Genomic DNA, 21,292 nt, shown 5'->3' with positions numbered 1-21,292 from the left:
AAGTTACAAGTCAAGTTTCAAGTTATTTCAGTGACCATTATGGGTTTCTCTTCTAGTGTACCAACCATTTTGTCCTAGAGTCTATCTAAATTGGTGACAGTGTCTACATTTCTAAAACAAAGTACCACAGTGGAATGGCAAAATAAACTAACATATACCAAAACCAAATTCCTTACAAAATATCCCACTGAACCATTTTAATGTGAAACATTAAGAGGGCCCTGTATGTGATTAAGATTTTCTAAAAGTTATCTGAATTTGATTTCCAGATATCTTTTTCTTGACCCTAGTTCTGCTCAACCAACAGTTGAAACAATTACATGTGGTCACCTAGACCAGTGAGTCTCAAACTGGGGGTCAGGAACCCCCAAGGAGTCCCGAAGCATTAAGAGGTAGCAACAAAGTGCAGCAAGATGCAAGAGGGGACTGAGATGCTGTTCAAGAAACAAATTATTAAAAATGATTCTAAATTGTACGTTTTATGCATTTTTGTAACGATTTCTGCATATAATTGATTTAACTTAAAACAAAACATGGTAATTTGGTAAGGGCAAGGCAGCACAGGGGTTTGCGCTGTTCCTGCACACCAGGAAGGTTCCTGGTTTGCTTCCCGGTCAGAGCCCTTCTGTGCAGAGTTTGCATGTTCTCCCTGTCCATGCATGGGTTCTTTTTGGGTACTCCGGCTTCCTCACACCACCAAAAAATGCCTGTTATGTTGATTGCCAGTAACCTTGCAAAGCAGATGGATACACCCATTTCCTTGTTTTTCACTGGTGAATCCATCTTGTTAAGCTCCCATCTGAACCGTTTGGGCCCGGTTAGAAAGTGACAGGACCAATCAGTGACGAGGGGCAGTACTTTCAGGCACGGCAGAGTCGTGAGATAAACAAGCAGCAAGAGGCGGGTACAATGATGCGTGGAAGAGCTTAGCGTGGATGCTGATAAAGCGTAAGTCTCATCAGAACTTGACAACGATTCTTCGTTAAAAGAAGAAAAAAAGAACAGCAGTGAGTTGTTTTCTTTTCAAAAACGAAAGAAGTAGAGTACTTACATGTCTATAGTCGGCATGTTTCCTATTGAAGCTTTCCCAGATGGATGTGTGAAACACAGCCATCTGGCGTGTCAGGTTGAATTGCCAGGTTAATTGGTGATTCTAAATTGGCCATACATGTGCCTTGTCATTTGTTTTGGTATGTCAGTGCTTTGAGTCACTGGTAAACGGCCAGGGTGATATCGCCTAATGACAGCTGCAATAAGCTCCAGACCCCACAACTCCAAACGGGATAGGGGGTGTAGAAAATGGATGGATGGATGGAACTTGGTTAGATTTATTCTGAAATCAAAGTAATGTTTAAAAAAAACCTTAAATTGCTACTCAGAACTGTTCTTGAATGAGCAAGACTGTGTTCAACTATGCCTCTACCACCTTCAGCTACAGTGAGGGTCCTCGGTGTCCAGCATCGTTATTTTGGGGGTTGTGGGCTGAAAATTGTGGAACCCTTGACTTAGACTGCTTCATTGGCAATTATAGCACGATATAACCATCAAAACAACTTGTTTAAAATGCTTGAAATTGTTATTTTCCTTGTAGAATACAACAGGCAACATTATAATAACAAATAAATTAACACAGAATACAAAATAAGTAATTTACAGACATTTCTGTCAACAGTCCTCTAATCTAAAGTGGGTTTGGTCCAGTAGTATGGGTTTCATTTTTGCAGTTTTAAACTGTTTACCTGTTTCCTTTTTTCTTTGTGTATGTTTTATGATTCACAGGCATGCTACCACACTAATACTCTGACAGCTCTTTATAGATTGCAAAAGCAGACCTTTTTTTCAACGGCCCCCTCTAGTGGCCACTAGCTAAGTGCTATCTGTTTCTACATTTAAAGTGCCTGATGGTTTGGGGGTATAACATGAACTCTGACAGGCAAAAGAAAAAATATATAAACAGTTGGAATTTAGATTGTTCCCATAACAGCTTCTTGGATAAAACTATTTACAAATACATATTTTCATAATGGAAAGAAAAAACATTTACATTTTCAAGTATGGTAGGTTTGGTTAGGACAAAGTTACAGAAACATCGTCAGTACTCTTCTCCATGTCAGAGTCTTTGTCAGTGGGTGCAGAGGCCGGTGTGTCTCTGAGGGAATTAGGGCCAGTGTTAGTCTGCCCTAGACCTTTGTTTGGGAGGTCTGCTGTTGGCTCAGCTTCAGGCTCTTGCTGTGGAGCTGTGGCTACAAATAAAAAGGAAAAAAATGAAAAAAAGACACACATTAAAAAATTGTGAGTAGTAATGTGATGATCGTTCAGGAAGGCAAATGACTGGAGACTTCCACACAGAATTAAGATAAGCCTTAATGAAAATAATGCTTTTGTTTCAATGCCATTCACAGCGTGTTAATGCTGGCACATACAGTTACCTGACTGAGTGCAGGACTTCATGTGTTCTGGCCAATGGGCCTGCTGACAGGGGTAATCACAGTAGCTGGTGTTCCAGCAGCAGTAGAAGATGGCCTCTTTCCTGCAGTTAGCACACCACTGTTTCTTCTTGGTCTCATCCACTGCCTGCTGCTTCTCCACCTCCATCTGTTTCTTGATCTCAGTCACCAACCGCTCCCTCTCCTGCTCTAGACTTTGCCTCATTTCTGCCATCGTTAGCTCTACATTGGGGAACATTAATACAATTGAACAGTTTTGGGAAAGAAGACTATACGGATAGCATTTTGCTGACTCCCCTTTAGTTCTTACCAAGATTGTGCTTCATTTCTGACAGCTCTTGTTGATGTAGCCACTGTAGTTTTTCTATTTCGATTCTTAGTCGTCTTATCTGATTTTAAAACCAACAGGAAGGTTAGTGGAAGTACAAGGTTGCATGCAGTGCCAACGCAAAGGATGTGTATAAAAGTGAGCTTCTAAAGGGCTGAAAGCAAACACTTACCTCTGCTATTGTATTCCCTGAAGTGCTCTTAGAAAGGTCATTATATATTTCTGTCATTGTACCTTTTATTGCATCCATTATCTGAAAAATGGGACATAGATATGTTTCACTGGTTAAAAAAAACTCCCATTTTGTTCCCTTGTCCTGTCTTTGAGTCTCATGTAATTAAATGATAAAAAAATAAGACTGCTTCAGAACAGTTCTCTGCATGCTTGTTTTCATTTATACTGCCTACAAATGAGCAGTAAGTGCTCAAGTTCAGCGGTTTCCAAACAAAGCAAATGAAAAATTACAGAATATACTCACTTTATTGGTGTACTTGGCAATATCTGCAGCCACATCTGCTGAGGCAGTGGGAATATAAAAGTCTGTTGCTACTGGTGAAGATGTAGCTGCTGTGCCTAAATTTGAGGCTGCCATCATGGCAGCAGAAGCTGGACTACTGGATACAAGGGTGACTGCTGATGTTGATGTGCTGAGTGGAGAGTCTTTTTGTTGCACAGCTGGAATTTGAAAATAATGATCAAAAACTGACATTTGTGACAGTAGAGGTAAACTAACATTCCAGAAGATGATTCCTTTAATATGTGTTCAGAGGATATAAAGCATTTGTAAACTAAACTACTAATCAAAATTGTATGAGGGACTTTGACATAACTGGCCAACACACTGAGAGGATTCATACTTGCATACTGTTATGATTTCTACCTTTAACAGCCTGTCTGGTCTGATAGCGTGTGCTTTGTGAAGACTGCTGTGATGAAGATGAGGGTGCCGCTGTTGAGCCGTTCCCAGTGGCTTGTGTCTGGGTCAACACTTGAGCCTGTCCTTGCCTGGGAGACGACGTCTGCACCTGTGTGGCTGCCACTGGTTGCTGGTTCTGTTGCTGACGCTGCACCTTCTGCATGTGCCACTTCTGAGAGGAGGTCTGAAATTTAGCTGTTGTGTTCCACACCACAGCCCTCTGCACAACAGGCACAGTCTCTCTGGGCAGCAGAGGGCGCTGCTTCTTCAGTGCTGGGGTTGTGGAGGCTGAAGGGGAGGAGGGTGAGGGGGTATTTGCAGTGGCACTGGACACAGTTGTAAGGCTAATGGTGGCAGGAGAAGGAGTAGTGAAGGAGACCATGGAAACTGGGATGGCCATAGGGGACTGTGTTGAAACATTGGAGGGTGTGGAAGGGGCTGTGCTGCTTTGAGAAGATAGTGCTGATGGAGTCTGGACTTTACCTACAAGAAAATATATCTTTATTATTCTGCATTTCCACTGTTAAAGTTCTAAACATTTCCATGTATATTAAATGCTACCATTTCACATTATATTTGCATTTGATACATTTTAAGGGATCAGTGAAGGAAAGTAGGACCCTCACCTTCAAGTTTACTTGCTGACGATTCCTTGACAGCGTTGCTGTCTTTTCTGCTCCTCTTCCTGTCCTTCCCTCCCTGTTCCTCCCCAAGGTCAATAACCAGCTCTCTCTCTGAATCAGAGTCCTCTACTGGTACTGGCTGCTTTGCATCTTCTTTCACCTGAGCCTTTTCTTTAGAACCAGGAGATGCTGGAGCTCCTTTGGTCTTCTCTGAGCTCTCTTTTTCTGAATCTTTGCTTATTTTCACTTTGACTGAAAGATCTGGTGCTGCTGCAGAGGTGTCTTCTGCTGCAGACTCAGATGCTGTCAATGAATCAGCCTTGCCCTCTTTCTCTTGGTTTGGAGGATGATGTTCTTTGACTTTATTCTTTGTCGGCTCCTTCTTTGTTTCGTCACTGGGTTCAAGATCCTGACCATCCTTGGCCTTTTGTTCCTCATCGCTGGCGTATTCACTGTCACTGGAGTCAGATTTGTCTGAGTCGTCCGATTCACTCTGTTCCACACCTTTATATGCATCAACAGAAATCTCCTCTATACCTGCAGTACAAAGGAATATGGGGATATCCCATAATCATTCAATATGTTACAGGAATCAGCTAAAGGAGACAATAATAATTCTTCAATTCCATATCACAGCAAACTCTACTTACCAAGCTGTGCCTTGCAACTCTCAATTGTTTTGTCCAAGTTCAGCTGGAAACGGCTCTTGATCTGTCTTTTGGGAGAGGTGAGGACAGGCTTGGCTTCTTGTTTCTGCTGAACTGTTTCACTCAGCTCCTTCAGGTCCATTTCAGCTTTACTCCTATCTGGAAGGACATAAAGGCTGCATTCACACTGCTGGTATAAGTGACCTGAATCTGATTTTTTTTTTTTTTTGTTTGTTTTTTGCTTATATCTTTTTTTTTTCTTGGGCTGCATGATATTATGAGCATATCAGTACCGTTAGATGTAAGCTTGATGCTAGATGTAAAAGTTTAATATCTGTATCATCAGGTATGAAAATATTTTGGCAATAAAAATCTGCCTTTATCAGGTAAATGTTGGCCAAATGAACAAGTAGGTTTGTGGAGTTTTAGGCCGGACCAACAGACTTACATCAGCCGAAGTCTTTCTTTATTCATCATCATTCTTTGCCTTTTAGAGTGTGTTTTAAAAGGGACATATTATGCAGAAATCAGATTTTCAAGCTTTTCTCAGCTGCCTGCTAAGATGCTGGATAGCTCAGTGGTTTACCCTGCTGACTTTGGTCTGGGAGATTGATGGTCCAAATCCCAGCCAGGTCCTTAACTTTGGATAAAAGCATCTGTAACATTGTAACATCAGGAGTGCCACATCCATTTCCTGAGAATAGTGTGGTCAGGGACAGAGTCGGACAGCACATTAACATTTAAAGCCACAGACACAGAAATGACTCATTCTGAGAAGGGCTGAAACAGAGGGGTTTTTAGATCATCCAATTCTGGAGTGTTTTTTCAGCAACAAACTTCACAGGCATGTTTTGGGGACCTATGAGACCGATATAAATTTGTCTTAAAAGGGTAAAATATTTCCCCTTTAAGGGCTGAATTTCTTTAATTTGTTCATCCTTAAACTTTAGATTTTGTGCTTTAAGGTATAAGGTTTTAGGTCTAAATTAAGATGTAAATATTGGCAAAAATCCAATATTGTGCATCCCTTATTTTTTGAGACCATTTGAACAGCAAAAGTCACATTGAAATAATCAGATTTGAGCAGCTTTTTTATACAGTTCACAGATATAGAATATAGAAGTCTGACACTGGCCACATTTTTAAGAAGTAATGTGAACAGCAAAAACAGAAAAATCAGATCTGAAAGGAGCATTAGGACTTGTAGTTAAATAAAATCAGCAGTAGTAGCACTGGACAAGGACTTGTGATTTGTGACTTGTCTTTGTATACAGAGAACATTTTACACAAATCACCAAACTGAATCAAAGATTCACCTAGATTTAGGTTCAAAATGCTGCCAGTCGGTGGCGTTTTCTCCTGCTTTAGGTTGCCGGTAGCTGGAGAGTGGAATGGTTTGGGGCTTTCCAAGGAACTTCCTGTGGGTTGGAAAAGGGCAGGTGATTTTGCTAAGAGATATTTAATGAGTTTCTTCATAATTTACACACAGTTGTGGCTATACTAAAATACAGCTGGTAAAATACCTGCAGAGTCTACAGGCTCCTCTCCCATGCTGTGCTTGTTGTTAGGAGCCTTTGACTGGGACTTGTCTGCCGACTCCTGTTCCCCATCTGAACCAGTATGAGCAGAGGAGTTAGTGCTCATGGGAGAACGAGGCATCTCACTGAGTGGAAGTCGCCTGCCTGTGGTGCTCCCTCCCATCCCTGCTCCGGACAGCATGGTCCTGGACAAAGCAATCTTGGGTGATGCAGTCATATCAAAACTAAGTTTGATCTTCTCCTGTTTCTCAGGCTTGATGGGCGCTGATGACGGGTTTGAGGGATCCAGGAGCATCTGGAAGTTATTGTCAGGAGTGTACGGTGTCCTGAAGGAGGCATAATTGAAGACTCCAAACTTCTTTCTCATGTTTTCCACGTAGACCTCCATCTCCTGCATGGCACTGTTAAAGATGCTTTTGGTCTTCTTTACAGAGAAAGGAATCTCTTTTGACATGAGGTAGCAATTGTTTAGTGGAACCCAAGCCCTAGAAGAAACAGATTTACATCACTAAAAAAAAACAAAAAAAAAAAACAAAACTAAAACGTGACTCATAGTCCAAGTGAGTAAATGAAAATGGTCTGATACCTGTCATGCTGGCCAAAAAAGCGAGCATCCACCTGTCCATCTTTGTCTCTCAGAGCTTTAGCGGGCCAGAACGGAAATCCTTTCAGTTTGGCCCACACGAGAGGGTGTGGGTTACTCTGCAGACACAAAATAAAATACTATATCTAAGCGTTATATTCCTAGAGCTATGTTTGCATGGGTAAACAATGATGAGTCATCTAAAGATTCTTTAATTTACTAAGCAAGCTTACACAAGGCTCACAGAACCAGTTGTCTCGCTTCTGGCAAGCAGACAGATAACATTCAGGACAAACTTCAATTTCATTCATCTAAAGAAAACAGAATAAAAAGACAGTTAAGCTTTGACAGGTTAACAATTAAATCAAAATTCACAGACAATGTTGATTAAAATGGCTTTGGATTGAACCTGCAAACCCACCTCATGTTCACAGATTTTCACTATCACTTTAGCTGTTGCTGTAAGTTTGTGATTTGCTGAAGGTAGGACACAAACAATTTAAACAAAATTAGACAGGGTCAACTTTCAATATCAGCAAGCATATTACACAGAAAGTAAATAAAGTCTTCCACTAGGGTGCTCTCAATCAAAGCAATAATAAAAGTTGCTTTCCTGATTCAAGCTGCAAGGTCATCACAAAGCACTCTGGGATCACTCGAAGTGTTGTGAAATTACTCCATGAAACAACAATGGCGGTTTACTGTCAAGGGAATACACCTTATGGAGTGTAGTTGTACTTTGTCAAAAGAGTCCCAATACAAAATAACAAGCGAGCTGATAACAAGGAGATGGACGGAGCTGAGCAGCCTATCTGAGTTTGAGTCTGCAATGGCACCAGAACATGACACAGATGTTTCACACTATAAAAACTTGGAATTTGCCTGGCTTTGAAAACTGTTTGAAAGATTTGAGGTAATGTCTGTGATGTTTAATGAAAATATATTTAATATGAGTAGTCATTCTGAAATATAGTTCAGTGTGAAAATTCCACATATTGTACCTTTAAGCAAAATTTTATTTTATAAATGAAAAAGTTCAACATTATCCTTGGTCAAGAATCCGACTTGAGCAATTTGTATTCAAAATATGTCTGTAGCATTGACTTTTACAGTCATTTATTTTGAAGTGATTTAAGCTATTGTGCAATATATCTGCCTCTACAAGAAGGACAGTGTATTACATATCTTTATCATTGATAATGAGTAACATCAGGCTGTATGATTCTGCTCATCACTAATTCCCTCCATTGCAGTGTTGTAAAATTTCACAGCACATATAAACTCAAAAATACTTTGGTAGCTCAGTCTTGTTGTAACTAAGATATCTGCTAACATCTTATCTTTTGTCATGGACAAATTAAGCTATGCCGTGAAAGCAAAAAAAGTTGAAAATACTCAGAATTTTTGTTGAAACTGATTCATCCACTGCACTTTTCCCACATTTCTATTACAATTGACTATAACTAAAAGGTGCACACTGAACCAAGAAATCGTTTTCCATCATGCTCAGTGTACCATCCATTGTGAATTGTGGTAGATCACCACAGGCGGGGCTCCTCTCACTGACTCATTACCTCCCCCATGGTGTTAAAGTGTCTAATTCCCAAAGGCATTCTGAGAAAACTCACTACTGTTTACTTAAAAAACTGACAATGTCTTCAATCAACTCAGAAAAATTGAGCTGAAATTGCTACTTTGGATTTTTAAGTCAACACAACTCATTGTTTTAACAACCTTCAACTGTCCGGTCTTACCATGTACAACAATCCTGATCATGTGTTAGGGAATACAGCACTGTGCATGCTGCTAACATGCACAGCTGATGGAGAAGAATGCTAAATTTTCTGTTTGTAAAGTTAAATAATGAAATGCCATCATTTCCAAGATTCACAGCATGATTATACCAAATGAAATATTCTACTTTGGAAAATGTTAATCTGGTTTTAAAAACAATGTTTTCTGTTTTCCTGACTTATTTGTGTGTCCAAAAATCATCTGTTGCTGATTTGACAAATTGGATTGCAAGCAACATAATCAGATGGCCTGATTTGAGCTGCGACAGCTCAGTTCACACAGCTGCACCTGTCTCCAGTGATGTTCTAAAAGACGTGTTGTGTTGCAAATCTTGGACTGAACAGGGCTTGTCATTTGACTATCACAGTGATTGATTATTGCATATAACAAAACATACCTCCATTGTATATAATACAGTTGTGCAAAATCCATTTAGCATCTGCCAAGAAGGCCTCTGTGCAGCCATACATTTTCTTTTTGATATTCTGTAATGCAAAAGGAAAAGGTTACGTCAGACTTGCGTACATTCACAGTGCATTCAGAAAGTATCTACAAGATTTTCTCAATTTTGTTTTGTTGTAGCCTGATGCCTGCTCATTAAAATTTTCATAAATCTACACTCAGTACTCCATAATTACAAAGTGAAAACAGAATTTTAGTTTTTTTTTTTTTTTTTTGCAAATTTATGCAAACAAAAAAACTGAAATATGACATTGACATCAGTATCTAGAATCTTTGCAAAAGCCCTTGAAATTTTTGCTCAGGTCCCTCCCATTTCTTGTGATCATTGCTGAGATAATTCTACACCTTGATTGGAGTCCACCTGTGATACATTAAATTGATTGGACATGATTTGGAAAGCTACTCACCTATCTAGAAGGCCTCAAAGCTGACAATGCATATCAGATCTAAAACCAAGCCATGAGGCCAAAGGAACTGCCTGCAGAGCTCAGAGGCAGGATTGTTACAAGGCACAGATCTTGGGAAGGCTACCAAAAAAAAATCTGCTGCACTGAAGGTTCCCAAGAGCACAGTGGCCTCCAAAATTCTCAAACAGAAGAAGTTTGGCACGACCAGGACTCTTCCATGAGCTGGTCGTCTGGCCAAACTGAGAAATTGGGGATAAGGACCTTCTCTCTGATCCCCAGAGATCCTTTGTGGAGATGGGACAAAGTTCCAGAAGGACAACCATCACTGCAGCCCTCCACCAATATGGGCTTTAGGCAGAGAAGCTAGACAGAAACATCTCCTCAGTGCAAAACACACAAAAGTTCGCTTGACTTTTTATACTATAAATTTCTAAAATTCTGTTTTTATTTCATCATGATCGGGTACTGATTGTAGATCTATGAGAATTTTTTTTTTCGACTGTAGCATCAGGCTGCAACGTAACAAAGCTGAAAAAGTGAAGGGGACCTGAATACTATCCAAATGCACTGTATACATTTATGTTTTCAAGAAGACATTTTAGAATATGATTTACCTTCTCTAGTGTGCAAAGATCCATAGGGTGAAAAATGTACTCTGCGTAATCTGGATGTTGTTCAAGAGATACAGGTTTCTGGAAGGGTTCGGTCTATAGCATTGAGTGCACAGAAGAAAAAAAACAAGGGCAGATGAACTCTTAGGCTGACCTTACAGTACAACCTTCCTCTTCATCGCATGTGAACATGCTACCAACATGCTTCTACTAAAAACACCAGAAGCCGCTTCAAACAAAAGGAGGAAAACACATGGAGGAAAAAAATCATGATGGGGTCTTGTTAGTGGTGCAGTTGATTACCCAATTAAAAGTCTTTCTCTGCGTGGAAGCTGCATGGGGAGAGCGAGATGACAAGCGGGGATGATCCTGAAAGAGAGTGAGAGGGGCAGCTGTATCCTCACCACCAGCTAGCATGTTTACCTTCATGGTTTCCAGCCATGACAGGCCCATCATAGAACAATGGTTGTTAGTTCTATTATTAGAAATCACTTGCACATGCAGATCAATCACATGTTTATCATGCTGGAGTATTTTTTGGTCAGGTATTATTTCAGGGAGATCTTAACACCTTGTACAACTAATAGGAAAGTTTGTCTTTTGGTTGCATTAGTAGTTTAAAAATTAAGATTGACAGAACAAAAAGCACATGCCAGTATTCAAGTGAAATTGATAAAAAAAACATTGACTCAGCTTTAATCACTGACCCAACACATTCAGTTCAGTTTCAAAGCATGAAATCTTTAGAAGACAAATGGACCAGAGTACTTACACCTGGTTGTTTCATCTTCTGAAGGGCAAACTTAAGAAGGTAAGACAGCTGGTCTATAGTTAGCATCATCATGGCTTTGCTCTGAGTCTCTATACACTCAGCCACTGTTATTTTCTGGAAGAAATTAAGAGGAAAAAAGCTGAAATATTGTTGTCATCCCATTATTGCACAGAACGTAGAAGTAACATGCTTCATCAGTTGCATCAAATTGATTGGAAAGCCCTCCGTATGTCGACAAATACAATAACAGTTATGAAATACAATCTTCTTTAGAATACACTTTAAGACCTTTACTCTTAACACATTCCTAGGTGAGTACCTCACACTCCGGACAGAACCAGTCGCCCTCGGGCTCGGCTGGTAGTTTGAGGCACTTGGCGTGGTACACCCTGGGGCAGAGCTCACAGCAGAGCACCTGGCCCTCGCGGTGGCACAGCCAGCAGTAGAAGTCATTCCTGCCGTCCTGCGGTACAACATCAACAGGGTCTGTGGTGAGTGCTGGCTGCTTCACATAGTAAAAGGGACCATGTCTTAGTTCTGACTGGAATGCGGGCAAAAGAAACACAAAGTTTTGGAGGGTCAAAATCAGGCCAGAGATTAGAGGAGCCAAGCAGACATGCATCAACAAAGCGCTCATTAGAAATTACAAAAGCAGCTGTATCCCACACCACAGACTGACTTTTTAACGATAAACTCAAGTATTATACACTGCTAGCTGCTGAATAAGAAATGTTAACACTAATAACCTGTTTCCCTTGTGATGGACCACAAAAATCATACGACATAGTGATATTTATGATTTAAGTCTGTGTTTCAGAACACAACCATCATCAATGTGCGCAAGGGTAAACAGTGTGGACAGCCTGGATTAAATGGGCAAAAGCTCAGAGGGATACAGTGGGTAATAGTCATTTAGAAAGGCAAACATGCCAAGGTAAGATACCAGTGACCATGTTTGATCTACTCTCAACACAGAAGCAGCACAGCATGCACACTGAAAACAATGAAAAGTGAACAATAGCAAAGTGATTTTCCAGATTACAGAGAATTTTTCTAAAAAGGTGTCGTTTAAAGAGTGTTTTTAAATGAAAAGTGCATTAATATCCTTTTATCACAATGTGGTACTCATTGTAAGTCAATGAAAGAGCCAACGCCAACATCGTTAATTAAGATTAAACATCTAATGAGGATAAACATTTATGAATAAGTTTACAGTAAAATGTGAAACTGAATGACTCTCAGTGGACCAGACTAGAAGTGGAAATCCCAGGATAGCTTAAGATGCACTGTGATACTTTCCAAGTAATTAACACCTAATTAAACTGAAATTGGACTTATAAAAAGGAAGTGGATACTAACAATGGGCTATAAAGCCAGAATTTTACAAAGATTAAACTTTGGCCGTTTGGTTAGTCCAAAGATGTATTCAAAAACAAAGAAATACTTCAGCCTCTTGCTCTGACTGACTCTTCTAACACAGAGCAGGACTGCACTGAGGCATTGGAAACCAAGAGATAGAATCAGCTGCAGGGAGTGGAAGGGTGAGCTGGCAATGGCTACTTCCTTTGAAGAGCTTATTTACAGATTTAATAACAACACAAAGGAATTCAGATCAATTTGGAGTCCCTGTTTGGAAGCCATTTGAGAGATGATCATGAAGACATTTGATGCTCAGTAGCTTTGTCTTCTTTTTTGTTGCAGAATAAAATGTGCTGAGTAGATGATTATGAGGTGTACGAATGGCTTATAACCTGACATGAGATTTATTATCATGACATGACGATAATGTGTTAACACTGCCAAGATGAATGTCAATGTCATGAGGGTTTTTTGCTGGTTTGTTTTTTGTTTGCTGGTTTATTTAGTTGTTTTTTTTTGTACATACGAGTGAGTACATTCCAACTATTTTGCTTGTATAACTTTAAAATTTAGAAAATCCGTGTATAACAGTGAATAGGATGTATATGTTATATGCTGTAAAAACAAAATAAAAAGCATAATCACAAAAAGAAATACTAAGCCTCAGTATTTTAAGACCAACTGATGCCAATTTGATTCATCCAAAGCCAAATTCCAGCTGGTCAAATTTCTGGGCCAAAGAGATTCATATGAGAAGAAAGGGAAAGTCTACACACATTATCTCAGTATGACAGGGAATTGAATTGTTTTATAATATTCATAAAGTGCATAATTACCAAAAATTTAGATTTCACAGTTCAACATGTTACGTCTTTCAGTGATGCAGGACATCTAAACCCCACCTGAATAAAAAAAGCTTTAAATACTGACACCTTTCTATCAAAAATTTCTATTTTCTACTTTTAGGTAACAGGCAGTGATCAATGACGTTTACATTAACAATGTTTCTATCTGGCACATTTAGCTCAGAAAAATAACACCAGAACAAATAGCTGAAGGCAAAAACAAGGAAGTTAGCAGTAGATTAGTTTCTATCATAGTAAACTTGAAAAAAAAAAGTTAAGCTAGAACTTGGGCCTTGCCATTGTCTGATTTCACAAAACCAGTTAATTTCATTAGTGACTTCCAGAGAAATACAGTGTTACTGAGGCCAAAGCAAGCAACAAAGTCTATGCATTTTTATTGAATGAATAAATGAAGAATGAATGTATGAATGACTTTATTTCAAACCAAAAATCAAAACAACATAAAAACACATAAAACAAAAAAACAATGTCCAAAAAGGAGTTAATAGAATTGAAACATATATGCCCTTTTCTCAATTTTCTTCTTTTAACTCAAACTATTTCAAGAAATCCTCCAATGTCTTTACAACTAGCACACAAACATTCCTCATACAACCTGTTCTCCTACATGTACCTGCCAAAATACCTCTTTTGTATGGTTTTTAAACTGATTTATTTTTGTGCTTTTTTTCAACTCATAACCAAAATCATTACATAGGTCCAAACTTTATGCAGTTGTACTTACACATAGTTTTGTCTTTATTATTATTAAATTTTTCTTTAGAATTTTAACTCCCTTCACTGTCACTAAACATTTAATTAAAATATTTATTTCTGTTTCTCTGTTTCTCTGGGCAGCATATGACCAGTGGTAAGCCCCTGTCAAGCCTGAAGAAAACATGAATAAACATTTCAAATGTGTAAGGAACAAATTGCTGGTTTTAAGCATGGCCATAAATAAAATCAAACTTCTAAAATTGTATAGCAAAGAAGCTTAGCAAAATTTATCTATATATCTCTGTAATGTAGCACAACTAAAGTTATGTCCGTCACAAGGTTTTCTTTATCACTGAAATCCAAGCCTCCCTCAAAAATACATCTTTTATGATTACCGTGACATCATAAATATCTAATTTCCACTCAACCAAAGGCATGAACATCCAGATATCAATGAACAAGATCTTTAGCTGGGGTCAGCCCTCCTTGATAAAACTATAAAGCTAGTGTTTGGTGGTGTGACTGTTTCTAACATGCAGGTTTGTTCAAATCTTTCTTAGATTTTGCAGCAAAGATTTACTCCCTGTTTTGAGGTATACCTGGTCTTTGCTGCTGCTAAGAGCACCTGGCTTCTTCTTCTTTTTCACTGGGCATGGGGAGGTTTCAGCAGAAGAGTGACCATTCGATGAGTGAGAAGGACTTGGCATCTTTCGTTTTTGGGTCATCTTCTCTGCTGACCCCGCGTCTGAAACTGCAGACAAAGGTCAAAGATTACGCAAACCGAGAAGGCACAGTGAATGCCTCTTTAAAATGGGGACCGGTACAGAAGAAGAAGGCTTTGGTTTTATTGCATTAAAAGAGTCAGTTCAGACAAGTTGGCACAGTGAAATCTAAGAAAATGACTTTCAAACCAAACACTTTTATACAACTGCCTGTATTACAGAAATAATAATATATCAACTATAAACATGTGTAGTTACCTTTTGACCGTGTTGACATCTCCATTCCTTCTGTAGCAGTCTCAAATTTTCCCTCGTCCTCTGCCACACTAATAAAGAGTAAGGTATCATCAAAGTTTGAAGGCTCCCTTATATCTGTTATTTATCTCATCAATATTTCAAACTTCTCAAATCAGCTCTCTTTTCTTTTTTTGGAAGTCAAAATACTGCCTTCACATTTCTTGTCAGCAAAAAATCAAAATACTGGCGTCTTCAAAAAGGCCAGTCCTGCAAACAGACTCCCCAATGACTTAATGTATATATAAATCTGATCAAATCTGGGGAAGTCAGGAATAAAAACACCATAGTTCATTGGAAAAATCTATATTAAAACCTGATGTCAAACTGTATCTGGGGTAAGGGTTAAGCGTAGATTTCTATGAATGATTAACTGAGTAAATATAATTCTAACAACTAACAGGTTGTATGGTTGCAACTGTAGTTACGACATGTCGGTGTACAGTCAAGTCTCTACCAGCCAGTGGAGAGTTGAGAAGATTTTTTTCTTGGATTTTAAACATCCTAAAAATGAATTTGGATGTCCTGATTCCACCAAAATGGCATGCTCCTGACAAACACAACAACAAAAGCTATTTTTCTACTCTGCTGAAGGTCATGTGATTTCAATAGGAAATTTGAACACCTGTACAAAATAAAAAATGTGGAATTACACTGCAGTGTGTAAACTAAAAAGCCTCTTAGCCAAATCACTAATGCCAGAAAAGTCACCTGTGGTATTTGCACCATTTGACTTTTACTAAAAATTAAGAGCAGTTCAAAACTTTAGACTCTGAGAGAAAATGGACACTAGGAGACATCTTGCATGCATTTTTTGAATGCTGAAAATATCCTGAAATATCTGTAAAAAAATCATTAAAACTGGTAACAAGATGTCTGTGTAGTGCATTTTCCATGTCCAATTATTTCTTTTCAGCTGGTCACAGGTCTATAAATAAAGATAAAAAAAACACCCACACATGGCATGTGAATAGACTTCCTTGCTTTAAAAAAGGCATGTTATATTCATTGATCAAGTGGCCTTACAACAGACAGTACATCATGAGATTGCATAACCACAGCCCCAGCTCTGCTAAGAAACATTTCCTTGAAATGCAACCCACACACCACAGTGAACCACCTTTTATTCAAACTCTGCCCAACAGGTTTTTCTCAGTGTCAGTTCAACCTGATTCACCTTGGTTTGTAGGCACCCTGTTGTCGATGCTATTATAGTTGCCATTAACTCTGACGCTACAGCAGATGCATCAGCCTCACTGCTCAGATGGCTTCAGTTTGTTCATCTGTATTACCATTACTCCAAAGTATGGTCTCTCTCGAATGTCTTAAGTGAAAAATACACAAGCATACACTTAGAACAAAAACACCACCTCCATCTCTAATCTTGTTCACTATCCCACCCTAACCTCCTCCTCCTCCTCTTCTATTTCTACAAAGAATAAACTAAGAGAGCACAGCACATCTGCAGAGACAGACAGGAGTGCAGTGAAAAGGCTGTGTTGGCCTCCTCACCTAACCTGTCTGGACATCCTCAGACAATCAGCACCAGAGACACCCTGTCCTGTCCAGAGCAGGAAATACAACAGCAGAATAAAAAGAGCATGTACAAGGAGTAAAAGCAATGCTGCCCATTTTGACAAAAACATTTTAAATCACAGACCACAGAGCACACAATACAGACTATTGTAACCTACTGATACAACCATTTCCACACCCATCACTGCCATAACATCCATGCTCCAATGTAGGAAATCAACAGCATACCTTGTTCCTTTCTCACATACAGATTCTTCAGCCTATTCTTTAATCTTTTCAATTATTGAGGGCGTTGGGGGATGAGGGGAAAAGATAGGTCCAGGTTTCCCAGAAGGCCTTCTCTCCCTGCTGCTCTCTCTTGCAATTGTCAATCTTTAACCTCAGCTGCAGGCTGCCGATTGGCTTGAGCACCACACGGAGGTGCCTGATTGGGTGCTCAGCTCGGTGTGCCACACAGGCTCTCTTCTCCCCGCTCTCCTCAGCCACAGTGCTGCAATGCAGAGAGGACTGCTCCTAACTGCCGCTAAAAATCCTCCTGAAAACCAAAGTTCTCAGTGTATTTAAAGCCATGCAGACATTTAGTGGCTGCAGGTTTCTCTCAGACATGTAAGATGCAGCTCTACAGGCTTGACAGGGAGAGGATCACATTCCCTCCCTCGCTGTGCTCTCAGCCAGTGTGTGTATGGCATCCATTTTGAACACTCTCTCTCTTTCTCTCTCTCTCTCCTTCTCTCTCTGACCACAGTGCGCACCGCACACACAGCACGTACGCACGGCACCAGTCAAATCTGCTGTAAAGGACCACATGCAGCTTATTATCTGCTCCTGCATGATGAAATAAAGCATGGGCCCAAACGCTGAACACAAAGACAGGGCTGAAAATGTCACAGGCCTCTTAGGATGACACATAAGCCTGTCTCCTTTACTCTGCATTCCCGATGCTTGGCGTATACCTTAAAGATGTATCCACTTTGAAAATGAGGGCCCATACTAACGAGTAGAATAGCAGTTTATCCAACTGCCAACCATTAGACCAACAATTTCTCTCATGTTTGACCATGAAAACCAATCAGACTTTGTCTAACAGGTCACCTCTTCTGCCTAACTATGACTCTATAAAACCTCTGCATTGGTCAGATGAACAAAATGGCAGCAAGCAGGGTCATTGTTTGCAAGCAGGGCTCTTGTAGCCCACTACGTTAAAATGATGCACGGGTGCATCCCTGAAATATCTGAGCATGATTGATGTCTTAACAGGAGATCTGAATTATAGCAGTGATAGGCTGAAAAAAAACACGATTAACAACGCTTAATCTACTTCCTGTCCCCTGGTCATCCCTCAGACTCAGAGGAAACTCAGATGTGACCGTGTCTTTTCACTTGCAAGGAGCCAACTGCCTCTAAACATTAGACCTGCCAACTTTCTTTGTTTGTTCAAATCACAGCTCAAAACTTTTCTTTTCCCTTGTCTGGAGTTGAACGTATCAAAACAAAATACATTATTATTTATTTTAGGAAGTCGCCTTCTTTTCCACAATCAACTGTTATCAAAGCAGCTGATTTTGAGATTGTGGAGAGCCACAAATATCTGGGTTTGGTAATTGATAATAAGCTGTGTTTAAACCTCATGTTGACGCTACCTCAAAAGAGGTTCAGCAAAGACTGTTCTTTTTGAGGAAGATGAGAATTTTTCCATGTTTCTTCTGAGATGATAACTCTCTTTTTCAGAAGTTTTATTGAGTGTGTTTTAACCTTTTGTGTGGTTTGGAAACCTAAACTTGGCCAATAAGAATCGTCTTGGTAGTCTTGTAAAAAGCTGCTGGAAAAATCTCAGGAGTGAGCAGGCTGGGTTAACAGCCATTTGTAATAGGCAGGTCCTGAGGAGGGCTAATGCTATACTGGATTGTCCCAATCATCCACATCAGAGAAAGTTTGAGTTTTGCCCTTGGGCCATCGTTTCAGGGCTCCTATGAGGAAGACTAAATGACTCCAGGTCTCATTTATGCCCGGTGCAATTAATTTACTTTAGGTAGCTCTTGTTCTTCTTGCACTATTCTTGCTTATTTGCACATCTTCATATAGCACTTTGCTTTACTAGGTAGTAATTTTTTCAATTTTTGGTATGAGCTCTGGACTGATTAGTGATTCTGTGTATGTGTGGGTTATTTCAGCATTGTTTTAAATATTGTGGTAATTTCATTATGTCTGACTTTTAAACTGGGTCTTATTTCACTGCTAATGTTGTGTTTGTGTACCTTGTCTTTTTATATGCTCCTGCTGCACAACTAATTTCCTTTTGTGGGACAATAAAGACAATCTGAATCTGGCCTTTGATTCAAATTAGACTGTTTTTCATATGCCTGTCTGCTAACCTAACCCAGTGTTTTATGGATACATGTTTATTTAGCTTTAAATGTGCTATCCAAATAAATTTGACTTAGACTGTATGGAAATGGTTTCCAAAGGTATGCATTTCATTTAACCATCAGTACTATCAATTCAGGCAATTGAAACACAGAGATACATTACACAACTGTATACCATCCTTTCAAAAAGAAGCACACCCTGGCTGATATGTCAAGGCCAACTATATCATCTGCCCAGCTCTGAGACGGTCAACTGTTGGATAATTAAGAGAAAGAAACCCAAACTAAATATGCCATGTGGATCTGTGAAATGTAGGATTAAGTTTGCCTACACCAGTCCTCTCTCCATTGTGAAATGAAGGGATTAGACGAATTACCAAGCACCATTCACAAAACACTGAGGGGGGATTTGCTGTTTCCGTCAATGCAGACTGGTCCTGAGCCCTGGTCAAGCAACATTATGTGCACCATTTTCACCAGGCCATAAAGCCCCTGTTACAATACGAAAAAAGAGCTCTTTTCAGATAAGATTCAATAAAAATGACCAAATACAAATTACAAAATCCACCTGGAATACACTAAATGTTTGGCACCAATTGATTAACACAGATAAAATGAGTGAAAATGATACATCCTTGAAACAAATGTATCTATTTTATCTGATTCGTGCACACAGAAAACAACAACATCAACATCACTGGATCAAAAAAAAGGACTGAAGCTAACCTGGTCGACTTCAAACAGGTTTTCAAGCAACTCAGGAAGAGATGAGGTTTCTATGCAGAGCCTTTTCAGAGGAAGTCTTCTCTTCTTCTTTCCTTCTCTCTTACATACAAATACCCAGTGTGCTTGGAGCAGAGGGACAGAAAGGGGAAGCTCTCTAAAATGGCTGACACTCAGCAGCAGAGAACAACACTGGGAGGCAGTGCACACTATCAAGCTCTGGCAATTCCTCAAACCCTGTGATAAATAAGCTGCTATAGCATATTTAGTCAGAAGATAATTGGTATTTTTTAAAAATGGGGAGCAGCTTACAGGATTAGGGTACTTAAAAGCATGCTCTCTTATACACCGAGTAAAGTAAAGGCATTATGGTAAGGTGAGGTGGGTTCTGGGTGAAGAGAAGAAAAAATTAGGCACCCAGGCTCTAAACAATCTGTTTTTTCACTGCCGTGTTAGTCTGGCAAACAATTATCAACAGTGCCCTGCTGCCTTGCTCTCCTGCCAGTCTGAGGCCTAAATTAAACTTGCTGTGCTGTCAGTTTACCATCTGTTAATTCCTCCGGGGACTTCCCTCTGCACTGCTCCCTGGCTCTCCCATCCTGTCTGGATCCCTCACCAGGCCTGCCGTCTTGACAGCATAGGCCAGAGTCGGCCCCAAAATCTCAGTCCTTTTTGATCTTGACAAAGGGAAGCAGGATTTCAAAGTTAGAAGAATACTAGGAATGCACAGTGACCTAACACTTGACCTTTGATCTCCTACTGTATGTGTCCAGACATCTACCCAGTCAGCCAGGCAGACTGTTGCACTGTACCATGCTATGCCCTCCTTAAAGGCTCCACTCATATGTTGTGGGGTGACAAATACTCCTCCCCCTCCCCCAGTCAGTCTGACAAACCTGTATTATAACTCAGGCACAGATCACACAGTGGCTGGTGCCTTATCAACAGAGTATTATATGTGAAAGAATGAAAATAAGGCTTACCTCTGTGGATGCATGGCTAAAAAACTCAGTGTGATATGTCAATGCTTATTAAAACATGGAGGACGGCCCTGTCAGCCCTCACCCTGCCCAGAGCACAGCCACGGCTCTCCAAGCTGTCCTACACTCTGCTGCTGATGGATATAAGGCACTCTGAGACTGGCCACGCACGCAGGCCACATGTAAGGCTGCTGCTGATTGGCTGATGCATTTCCTGGCTGCTTGTCTTTTGTTTAGCCCAGGCAAGCTGAAACGCAGTACTCAGAGCAAGAAGAGCAAGGCCCAAAACCAAATAATCAGCCACTGCACACCTATCAGCTACAGAGGGGAGTAAACACAGCAGTTTTTGTTTCTTTAACTTGCCATAAAGTAGGACATAGGTCCTAGAGTGAAGGCTAGTAAGCAGATGTGTACATAAAGAATAGGCCTGTGGCTGTGTTCTCAAGGAGGAATCTGTTTCACAAGTTCCCACCCTAAAGATAAACCAACTATCACAAGAAAAACCAAAAACTGCCATATAAACAAAGGCATCAGAAAACTAGCACTGACTGAGCTGTAATTAATGACAATAATGTAAATCCTGTCATGTACCAGCAATGTGTGAATAGCTGGACATTGGCAA

General features: G+C 39.9%; 1 protein-coding gene across 8 annotated transcripts; it reads right to left on the bottom strand.

The window, feature by feature from the left end:
• Positions 1-1,438: 1,438 nt before the first annotated feature.
• On the bottom strand, positions 1,439-20,772 carry zmynd8 (zinc finger, MYND-type containing 8). 8 transcript variants are annotated; one of them, XM_041783649.1, is made up of 22 exons: positions 20,674-20,761; positions 20,235-20,367; positions 15,030-15,097; positions 14,649-14,800; positions 11,448-11,669; positions 11,129-11,242; positions 10,660-10,725; positions 10,360-10,452; positions 9,274-9,361; positions 7,504-7,559; positions 7,316-7,393; positions 7,086-7,201; positions 6,485-6,984; positions 6,278-6,379; positions 4,965-5,120; positions 4,318-4,851; positions 3,656-4,174; positions 3,254-3,450; positions 2,948-3,028; positions 2,758-2,836; positions 2,430-2,669; positions 1,440-2,243 (listed from the first exon to the last, which is right to left on the bottom strand). In XM_041783649.1, exons 3-22 carry the CDS (start codon positions 15,052-15,054, stop codon positions 2,068-2,070), a joined length of 3,594 nt encoding a protein of 1,197 aa, XP_041639583.1. In that variant the 5' UTR covers positions 15,055-15,097; positions 20,235-20,367; positions 20,674-20,761; the 3' UTR covers positions 1,440-2,067. The 8 variants fall into 8 exon arrangements, with proteins under 8 accessions (XP_041639586.1, XP_041639583.1, XP_041639580.1 ...); XM_041783652.1 differs by lacking the exon at positions 20,235-20,367 and having other exon boundaries at positions 1,439-2,243; positions 11,448-11,591; positions 20,674-20,772; XM_041783646.1 differs by lacking the exon at positions 20,235-20,367 and having other exon boundaries at positions 20,674-20,772.
• Between the last annotated feature and the right edge of the window lie 520 nt (positions 20,773-21,292).

Source organism: Cheilinus undulatus, linkage group 3 (genome assembly GCF_018320785.1).
Source record: "Cheilinus undulatus linkage group 3, ASM1832078v1, whole genome shotgun sequence".
Taxonomy (NCBI): domain Eukaryota; kingdom Metazoa; phylum Chordata; class Actinopteri; order Labriformes; family Labridae; genus Cheilinus; species Cheilinus undulatus.
This window is presented reverse-complemented; position numbering and strand designations above follow the sequence as displayed.

What these genes read in the sequence shown, in the direction of transcription:
- zmynd8 (XM_041783646.1), bottom strand. An exon ending in TTAGCAGCAGCAAAGACCAG is followed by an intron (nt 11,670 to 14,648) that starts GTATACCTCAAA and finishes CCCGCATTCCAG; the next exon opens with TCAGAACTAAGACATGGTCC. An exon ending in AGAGAAAGACTTTTAATTGG is followed by an intron (nt 10,453 to 10,659) that starts GTAATCAACTGC and finishes TCAATGCTATAG; the next exon opens with ACCGAACCCTTCCAGAAACC.